The sequence below is a fragment of the Monodelphis domestica genome, chromosome 6, assembly GCF_027887165.1.
Source record: "Monodelphis domestica isolate mMonDom1 chromosome 6, mMonDom1.pri, whole genome shotgun sequence".
Classification (NCBI taxonomy): domain Eukaryota; kingdom Metazoa; phylum Chordata; class Mammalia; order Didelphimorphia; family Didelphidae; genus Monodelphis; species Monodelphis domestica.
Genome location: NC_077232.1, coordinates 27,080,836 through 27,091,529, shown reverse-complemented (window position 1 = coordinate 27,091,529; position 10,694 = coordinate 27,080,836). Strand labels below are relative to the sequence as shown.

General features: G+C 42.6%; 1 protein-coding gene across 1 annotated transcript in view; it reads left to right on the top strand.

The window, feature by feature from the left end:
* PTPRJ (protein tyrosine phosphatase receptor type J) overlaps positions 1–2,289 on the top strand; it is a 160,847-nt gene extending 158,558 nt beyond the window's left edge. The window contains exon 23 of the mRNA XM_056803779.1: positions 583–2,289. Within this exon, the coding sequence (XP_056659757.1) occupies positions 583–770 (188 nt within the window). The 3' untranslated portion in view covers positions 771–2,289. The remainder of the gene's footprint in view (positions 1–582) is intronic.
* The last annotated feature ends 8,405 nt before the right edge of the window (positions 2,290–10,694 follow it).

Genomic DNA, 10,694 nt, shown 5'->3' with positions numbered 1-10,694 from the left:
GAATCAGCCTATGATAGTGTTTATTACAACAGGTAGACAGTATGACTATTTGGTTCCTAATCTACCAATAAGATAGCTTTCAGATGACCTGTAAGTCCCTTTCATCTCAAAATCTGTGATCACAACCCAACCCCAATCTCCCTTCCCCACCTCATCATCTATTCCAGTGGTTCCCATTGGATCCTACAATCTAGTCAAGCTGGCTTCTCAGTTGTTCCTCCCAAATGATGATCCATCGTTTTTCCATCAGTGGAAAGACATTGGTTTGGGAGTCAGATGATAGGCATTCAGTTACCATTACTGTCCTACCTTGGGGAAGTCAGCAGACTCATTTCCTTAGGCCGAAAGAGGTCTGAGGGGAATAGTCATTCGTTACCCAGTGGGAATCAGGGAAGGCATTCTGAAGGAGAGTTCAGCTTTATAGATGGGTAGGAGTTTGGCAGGTGAAGGAAGAGATAGAAGGCTCTTGTTCCAGGCTCTGGGACCTGCCAAGCAAAGACCCAGAGTCCTTTATAGGCCCAAGTATGTTTCCTTCTCATGTCCCACATCAGCTTTTCTGCTAACATCAGTAAAGCTACTGATCTTTGTTTTTCTCTTGTTTTCTTGGCCAGGATCAGTATGTCTTCCTCAATCAGTGCGTTTGGGATATTATCAAATCTCAGAAAGACTCCAAAGCTGATCTCATCTACCAAAACACGACAGCCATGACCATCTATGAGAACCTCGCGCCAATGACTGCTTTTGGGAAGACAAATGGATACATTGCTTAATTCCAAAGGAAAAACCTTCTTGCCCAGGGCTTCCTGGGCCCGGCGCCCCCACAGTAAAGGAAATGAATGCACTGTTGTGGATGTTTTTATATGTATAGTGTCCATTTGTGTGTGCCTGTGTGCGTGCGTGCGCGTGTGTGTGCGGCATGTGTGTTCTCCTTGGTTATGACCAATCTTGAAGGCTTGAAGATACACATGTAAGAAAATGCAAACAAGCAGTTGGACTTCAGGGACTGTGGCTGAGGAAACCAACTATATTCCAGATTAAGAATAGGATGAGCTGACTTTCTTCACTGGGGGTTGCAGACCAACTAGGAAAAGTGAGCTGCAAATCTTTCTCCCCCTCTTCTTTCTAAAGGATACATGTCCTTTGCCCCCACTCCCCCTCTCTGTCTCTCTGTCTGTCTCTGTCTCTCTGTCTTTCTCTCTCTGTCTCTCTGTCCTTCTCTCCCTTCCTCCTTCCCCTCTCCCCATTCCCCTCACTTTCTTTGTCTTTTTTAAATGAACAAACTCTTTTATATGGTTCACACTCTGAAGCCAAGATTGTGTTAAGTTGACTATATTTTGAGGATCAGAAGTCTATTTTTACCTACTGTATCTTGGGATCTGACTGATGGATAAATGCATAATTTTGGTTGTTTATAGTGTCAAGAGGGAGATGTGGTGTCTCCTCCATGTGGATTTTATATTTAAACATGTGCCTTTCCTAATTATGCTTCCGTAGGCAAAAATCAGTAGATATCTATATTTTTATATTGAATCTCATAATTGGAATATACATTATATTTAAAAATAGATTAGTAGAAAGGGCCTAGCCTTTTCAGTACAATTGCTATGGTCTTTTTTTAAAAAGCAACTTTTCTTCTCTTTCATCCCCTCTTTCTTTTCTCTCATCTCTTCCTCTCTTTTCTCCCTTTCTATCTATCTTCCCTCTTCTCTTTCCTTTCTTGCTCTCTTTCCTTCTTCTTTCTTCCTTCTTGACTCTTCCCCCTTCCCTACCTTTTTTTCCTCCTTTCTCATTCCTTCTCCCTCCGTATATTTAATTCCCCTTCCTTCCCAAAGACTTGGTCACTGTTCTGCCCCAGCCCTTTCCAGGCCGGGCGGGAGTGGAGATGAGCTCTTGCTTGGAGCTCTCTGCTCCCATGGTGACATGCCCCACTTGCCCTCTCTGTGTTTGGTAAGAAGGATTATTTAAAGGTGCAATATGTGATGTAGTAATTCATGATGCTCTATGTTTTTCAGTAGAGTTTTACTCAGGTTGGTATTTTATGTGTGTCTTTTTTTTTTTTTTAAAGAAAAAAATGTGTGTGATTCTGTGAAAACTTCTGTGTAACAATCAGTGTCCAATCAGGCCCCCTTCTCCCTCCCAAAAGTTCACTGGCTCTTGTCTCTACTGGCAATGACATGCATTGATATCTACTGTATATATCAAACTCTTGTGAGTCAGAACTGAGGTGTAAAAAATTTGAATTTGTATCAAAGATGTAATTATTATTTTAAAAAAATTCTTTTCAATATACCGCTGCTGTCATGACTGCTCTGTTTCGAACATCGACTTGGGGGAGGGAGGTGTCATGTATGTTCCTTGAGAAGGCAAGAATTTAATGTGGACTTGTTTTTAATGCTATCCGGTCTGGAAAGTCCTTAGAGTGTCAAGAAAGAAGGATCTAGCATTTGGGGAGATGTTTGGTCTTTTTTTGGGGGGGTATTAAGGCTGACAGTGAGCAGCTAGGTAAGAGTGGACAGTGATGGATCTGCAGTCACTGAGACTCGAGTTCAAATCTAGCCCCAAGATGGGCAAGTCATTTTAATCTCTTCTTTCTCATCTGTCTCTTTATTTGCCAAATGGAGACAATAATAGCAACTACTTCCCAGGGTCGAAGATAAAATGAGATATTTGTAAAGAACTTTACAATCCTTGAAAATACTATATGAAATGTGATAATTATTAAAAGTGTTTGGGGATCAAGCTCTCCAATAGGCAGGATATCCCAAGATCTCATGAAAGAAGTCTCAGTAGTCTGGGTGGCCATTTCCCACAATGGCCCTCATTAGGTCAGGCTTCATCGATGTGTGGCAGCTGCCTGTCTGCTGGCACTGTTGTGCCCTTCACCCAGGTGTGTCCTGGAAGAACTAACTAGATGGCTGCAGAGGTACATAACTGAGGCTATAAAGTGGGGAACGGCAACGTATCCAATGAAGATGATAGCGAATCCTATCCTAACAGTAGAAATGACAGAATTTTAGAGTTGGGAAAGAGCAGCAACCATTAAATCAAGTCTGGTCCGGACCCAAGAGTCCTCATTACTGTATGGCCAGGAGCGGTCCTCCAGCCTCTGCTTGGAGATCTCCAATGAGAAGCAACCTGCCCTAGTCCCAGAAAGGAATGTCTGTGAGTTTTTCACTCTCCATTGGCCTCTTTGTTGCTCTTACTCATTCATTGCTCCTCCTTCTGTTCTCCAAGTGCAAATGGAACTTTTCCCCATAACAACTTTTCAAGTACCTGAAATCAGCGGATCTATCTCTCCCCCCCCCCCCCCCCCCAAGAACCTTCTCTTCTGGACAAACCTCCAGGCTCCTTTAACTGGCCCTTGTATGGTAGGAAATTACTCTTTCTAAGTTGTCTTCTTGTTCCAACAGCAATGAGTGCATTTAATGTTGGAGTAGAACCTTGGACTTGGCTCCATGATGAGATGGGACAAGACTTGGGAGGGATGGGGCTGGTTGGTTCATGGTCTTCAGGCTTCCTTGTGGTGAGCTCCATTCTTTCTGGAGAATCTGTGTCAGGAGAGCCTCTCCGTGCCCAGAGTTCTGGAGGATTATGGGCATGGGCAGGTAGCCCGGCAAATGGCTTGAGTCTTGGACTTGGAGTCAGGAAGACCTCGATTTGAATCCTATCTCCAACATTTAAATAATGGTATGACCAAGGCTAGAGCCTTGGAGGATCAGTTTTTTTCAACTATAAATTAGGAATAATGCCTGAAGTACTTGCTACCCAAGATGGTTGTGGTGAAGTTTGATTAGGATTATTATTTATTTTTATTATATATTATTAAATATATATATAATATTATTATTATTTAAAGTCTTTACAAACTCTAATGTGGCATAAGAATGCCAGTTATCATGATTGCTTTTCTGGAGAATTCAAGGATTAATAAATATGAAAGACCTTCTCTCCTCTCTGTTGGAACCAATGGGAACCAAGAAGAGTCTCATAGATTTGGACAAAGGGAAAGTTGTGTTCACTGCTTTAGGTAGAAATGGCATCCCTCAAGGTAGTCAGTGTGTTGGTCATGGATTTGATGTCCCAGTATGCGAGTTCAAATCCTCTTATAGCCTATGTGATTTTAGGCAAATCACGTAACGGTTTTCCAACTCAGTTGTCCCATTTGGGTTGTAATAATAGCACATACCTCGTAGTTTGTGGTACTCAAATGAGATAATCTAAATTTAAAGTGCTTTGTAGATATTAAAGCAGTGTCTCGTGAAGGAATAACCCATAGTTTCAGTAGTTTCAGTGGCCATTTTCCCCAATGACCCTTGGTTCTCAAGAGTATAATAATATTTGTAAAATTACCTTTATCACCATTATTCTTATGATGAAAGTCAAGGTCCCTTCTAGCTCCCAACCTACAGTCCTATGTCCATGGGTCCCTTGTTCAAGATTTTGGGAGTTCCTGGGATGTGTATCCAGATGTTCAGCTCCCTCCTTGTGTCTTGGCCAGTTGCCATCTCTGGATCTGGGCGTTCTCTCTAGGAGGAAAGCAGAGGAAAGGACTTGCCCCTTCAATCCTTTCAGAAGACTTTCCCCCCTTAAATAAACACATTGTTTAAAGGACCCCTCCCTTCCTCCTGGTATGTACTTGGGAGACAGGGGCAGCGGGTTCTAACGTCATTCCTGACCCTCGAAGGGAGGAAGACGGCCGGTAGAGAGGCCCAGCATAACTCCTGAGGGGGTCATACGTGGGTCATGGAGATTCTGATCTGCATCTTAGAGTGGCTGGAGAATATGGGATGCCTATTTATAGTAGTGTGTACAGTATGAGAGACAAGGACCTCATTCATGAAGACAAAGAGCTTCTGACAGAAGCCTGGGAGTGGCAGGGCAGGGGGAGCCCTCACGTTCATCTCAGGAACAATGACACAGAGGCTGGTGAATTCATATTTATATGAGTTTTCACAAACCTGTGTGGTTCCCCCCTGGCCCAATACTTACACAGCAGAATCAGAAAAGCTGCCCCCTCGTTTTATTTTGTTCAAATAAATTTTACAGATTTCTTTCATTTTTTATACCAGTTATTCCCCCCCCTTCAGAAACCTTTAGTATAATGCAGAAAAATGGGCCTCATTACATACATACACAGATATGTATGTTATTTAAAGGACCCTTCCCTTGTGAAGCCTGCCACAGACTTGGGAGATGGGGACAGCATGCTATGATGTCCTTGCTTACCCTCGGAGGGAAGACGGCAGCTCGTGGAGTGGCTGTCTGTCTCTTTCTCTGTCCGTCTGTCCATCTGTCTCCCCCCTTTTCCCCCTTTCTATCTCTCCAACCCCCCCCATACCCCCATCTTTGTCTGTTTGTCTCTTCCTTTCTCATCTATCTAAATAGATACATACATGCCTATTGTTGTGGGAGAAACATCCAAGTCTGTTCAGTCCAGAAGCAAGACAAGCATTCTATTTAAAGAAGTGGTTAGCTGGGGGATGTTAAATTTATTGGTTGAACTGAATTATTAAATTAGTGGTCGCCAGGGATTTAATTTCTAAATCCCAAAATGAACTACTTAAGTAAATGGAATTTAGTAGTAGTTTATTTTACAATAGAGGGAAGATATTAAGGAAGAGATAAAAGGGGGGAGAGAGAGCAATCGAGCTTTGGTTTCCACTGAGCCAAGTAGAAATTCTAAGGTACCAGTCAAGGGAAAGGAGTCTTAAGATGATGGGCCTTTCTTGGAGGTTCATACCTCCAGAAAGGGCAAGGAACTAAGTCAGCCTTTACACTCACCATGGTTACTGTCTAAAAGGAAAAGCAGTTGGAGATCTCTTGCACGAGCTCCTTCAAGGGTCCAGTTCGACAGCCAAGTGTCTTCACTCCAAGTCCCAGTGTCTCTCTTCCAGTCTCTCCTCAAGTGTCTTCTAGTCTAACTCCAAGTGACTCTTCTTCACTCCAACTCCAAGTGACTCAATCTATTCCAGTCCAACTGCAAGTGACTGAATCTTTTGATTGATCTCCACGTGCCTCAGTTTCCTCTATTTAAAGACCTTTTTCTCTTGTGTCACCTCCCCTAAATTTTTACATCTATCAATCATAGCAGATGCTCCTCTCTAGGACTGCCCACTCACTGTATGAAATGGGTGTTCACACCTTTTGTAGCCAGTTATACCTTTTTTGGTTAGTTTTCATCCTTTTTGATTATTTTTCACCTTTTTGTAGTTAAAATGGGTAGATCTGCTTTAAATACTGAGTTAACACTTCGGGGATTAAAATCTAAAAATAGACAGGGGATTACAATTCAATCTTCACAATAAAGGAAGAGCAAATTACCTTCATTGTTATAATCAGGGGAGAGCCAAATCCAATCTTCACAGGGAATAGTCTGGGGCCTAATAGTCTGGAGCCTTAGGGCTGGTGGACAAGCCCAGGGGCTAGCAGAGTAGCTTCTCCTCAGCTCATAGTATGGAGCAGCAGCTCCTCTGGAAAGAGACAGCTTCCACACCCTGCGGATCCAGGTTGCCATATCTGTTGGGGTCTCCTAGTTTAGCATCTCCCTTTCCAAACTCAGGTGGAGGTATGTTTTGGGGTTTGCTGCCATAAAGAATAAGGAGCCTGTGCAAGATTGGGGGATTTTCCTGCCAGAGCCCCCAGTGTGCAAGTTCCATGTTCCCTCAGGGTGACCCTGGGCAAGTCTCTTAACCCTGTTAGTTTCCTCATCTATAAAATGAGTTCGAGAAAGATTGCAAACCATTCTAGTATCTTTGCCAAGGTTAAGGAATTTTTTTCTTTATTTCTTTTAAAAATAAATCTTACCTTCTTTTTTAGCATCAATACTAAATACTGGTTCTAAGGCAGAAGAGCAGCAAGGACTAGGCAATTGGAGTTAAGTGACTTGCTCATACAGCTAGGAATTATCTAGATTACTAGATTATTATTATTAATATATACAATAATACATCATATAATATTATTATATATAATAATACATTATTACATATAATGTATTATTATATATAATAATATATATAATATGAGCTCTATATAATATGTAGATGAGCTCAAGTATGAGCTCTATATAATATATAATATTAATGATATTAATAACAAATATATTATTAATTATCTAGAGCTCATATTTGAACCCAGGACCTCTTGTGGGGTTGACACTCTATCCACTAAGCCACCTACTACTTAGGTGTTAGTCCTCAGGGAGGTTTTAGGCTAAGTATATTCAAGGCAGTGGCTAGTGAAAAAACCTGGAGGAGGCAAACCTCCTCCCCCAACCTCTTTTGAAAGGGAAAGAATTAAGTACCACAGTCCAGAGAGGGTTGTAATCTGCATTGCAGATCTTAAGACACCTTTAGTCTCCCTCCCTCCAACCCAAACCTCTTCAAACTTCCCTTTGGGTGAAAGGAACCACATGCCTTCAGACCTACACGTTATCTTCGTTATCTTGGCAGCCCTACTCTTCCTCACTGCCCAGACCCAACCACTTGCCAGATGTAAGCATTTCTACCTTCAGGACATTTCATATCCATCTCTTCTCACTCCTATCATGGCCGACCCTGCAGTGCGGACCTCACCTGGACTGGTCCTGGGCTCTCTGGTCCCTTGGTCTCTGGTCTCTCTCCTCTCCAATCCATTTTCTCATCAGATGCTAAAGGGATCTTCCCAAAATGCACTTCTGGCCATGTAGTCCCTTATGAATAAACCCCAGCATTCCTTCAGTCTCTGAGCAAACAGGATTTCAGCTTTATTCAGAACTTTAGAGTTTCTCTTCCTGTGTAAATTTTATAATATGCATAATTATTAATTACTATAGAAACACAGGTGTGGGAGGCAATGGACCCTAGAGACCAATCAGGCCAAGCCCCCATCATTTTACAAAGCAGAAAAATGATAGGATTTCAGTGCTGGAGGGACCTTGGTTGGGATTCCGGGATCATAGGTCTAGAGCTGGAAGGGACCTCTGAGCTCATCTGGTCCAAGGCCCTCACCTTACAGATGAGGATACTGAGGTCCAGAGAGAAGAAAGATCAGATGGAGAGTCAAACTGCCTCATTTTATATATGAGGAGACTGAGGCACAAAGAGGAGAAATGAATAGATAGATAAGATATCTGGTCCAATTCACCCACCTTATAGATGGGGAAACTGAGGCACAAAAGGGAGAAATTGAGATATTTGGTCCAATTCTCTAACCTTACAAATGAGGAAACTGGGTTCCAGGGAAAGGAAAGGGATGTGTACTCATTTTACATATGAAGAGGCACAAAGAAGCGAAATGAATAGATAGATGAGATATCTAGTCCAATTCCCTCACCTTACATATGAGGAAACTGAGACAGAGAGAGGGGGAAAGGAACTTATAGATCAGATGGATAGTCAAATCCCTTTGTGTAAGTTTTATAGGATATATAACTGTTAATTAGTATAGCAATGAAGGCATGGGAGGCAATGGCCCCTACAGGCCAGCTAAGCCAACCATTATCATTTTATAGATCAGTAAAATTGTAGGGTGTCAGAGCAGGAGGGGGCCTTAGAGGTCAAGTGGCTGGGATTCTGGGATCATAGGTCTAGAACTTGCAGGGACCTTTGAGGTCATCTAGTTCTTACATATGGGGAAACTGAGATCCAGAAAGGGGAAGAGAATGTGTAGATCAGGTGTAGAGTCAAATGCCTATTTGTAAGTTTTATAACATATGTAGTTATTAATTAGTACAGTCATACAGGTCTGTGAAGCAGTGTACATTGTAGAGAGGCAGCCTTAAAAACAGAAAGAGCTGCGTTCCCACCTTTGATACTGGTTGTGTGACCCTGGGCAAGTCACAGCCTTCTCTAGGCAATAAGTTGCAGAGAAGGGGTTGGCCAGCGTTGGTGAAGGGAGTTTCTTACCTAGGAGTTCTGTATTTCAATAAAAACACAGGTCCAGTTTCTATTCCTGCCTCTCTATGGGTATATAATCACTAAATTACATTTATTGGCATGTGCTAATTTTTTTAAAGCGCTAGGGGGCATAAGTAAAAAAAAATTGTGGAGACCATTGTTCTAACCTGCCAATTAACTGGATTGTGGGAGAAATGATGACCAGTTTTCTTCCTTGAAGTTTCCTATATGCAAGTAAAGGAAAAATGAACTCTCTCAAATACCCTAAGTCTAATTCATTTTTCTTTGCACTCTAAGAAACCCTCTCAGTTTCCTTTTGTGGACTCAGACTGGGAGTGGTGATGCCTCTAAAGGGCGGACTTAATCCCAACAGAGAGGGGCAAGCAGGTCTAACAAGAAAGTTCATTGTGCATCCTGGGAAGAGAGAATGGATTGAAAAGGAAAAGCTGGGGATCCCCCCCTCCCCTTCCCGCCAGGCCCTTCCCCTTCCTTCCTCTCTAGGGTCTTGTTCAAGCGTCTGAACTATTTTAAAAGGCCTGGGCACAGGGTGGGGTTTTAGGCTGGAGAAAGAATGGCAAACCACTCCAATATCTCTACCCAGAAAACCCCAAAGTTGTCAGGAAGAGTCATCCCAGCATCTGCACAATAAAACAGCATCGTTTCAGCCAGCTGGAGTTATTCCACAAGCAGCCACTAGGTGGCAAGAGAGGACTAGCATTGGGCAGCGCAGACTCGCTCTTCGAGGCCGCTGAGGATGAAGCTGAAACTACCTGGCTGACTCCATCCACCCGACAGTCACCGGGGAGCTGAGCGGGAGCATCTGGCTTAGAGCTGGAAGGGGCCCCTCGAGACCAGCCGGGCCAACCCTCCTCGTTTTCCAGATCTGTAAAATTTGAAGAGGTCACCGTCGGAGGACACCTTAGACTAGAGCTGGAAGGAACCTCAGAGCTCAGCTGCTCCCACCCCCACCCCCACCCCGTACAGAGGAGGAAACTGAGGCCCGGAGAGGGAAAGGGAATTAAAAAATCAGATGTTCAGGCCAGTCCCAAAAAGGTCTAGAGAGAGGACGGGCCCATGGAGCAGGTGTCTGGGGCGGGCCCCTCCCTCATCTTCTTAACCAGGAAACAGACTACAAAGTGCAAATGGCCTGGACTTCATTGGAGTCAGTCGTAGGATCAAAGCCCTCAGACAATCTAGTCCCACATTCTCATTTTGTAGAGGAAGAACCTGAGGCCCAGGCAAATTAAGTGACTTTTCCAAGGTAACACATTTAGTAAACCGAGGCAGAATTTGAATCCAGGACCTCTGACTCCAAACCCCATCCTTTTTTTCACCGGATGCCACACTGTCTGTCATAAGCGTGAAGTGACTGCTTTAGTAGTCAAACTCAGATACTATGACTCTGAATCCATCCAGTATTATTTTTCTTGGGGTGGGAGGTTGACGCCATGCAAACAGAGGCTTGGAAGTTATTGCAGCCATTTAGTCCAAATCCTTCATTTTATATTTATAACTTGGCCAGAGAAGTGACCTGGGGGGATGGATGGGGAGTTGTCACAGAGGAGAGCTGGATTTGAATCCAATTCTTCTTATGTGTAAATATATTTTTTATTCATTATAAATTTATATAGTATTTGTCCTATAATGTATAATATAAAATATATAAACAAATAATATGTCTATAATATAGAAAATATTAAAATATATTTATAACATAAATATACATTTATCTAATAAAATAAAGTATGTATTCAGATATATAAATACATGTGTCCAAAGATATTAATGTATGTGTGTATAAATATATTTTATTAGAAA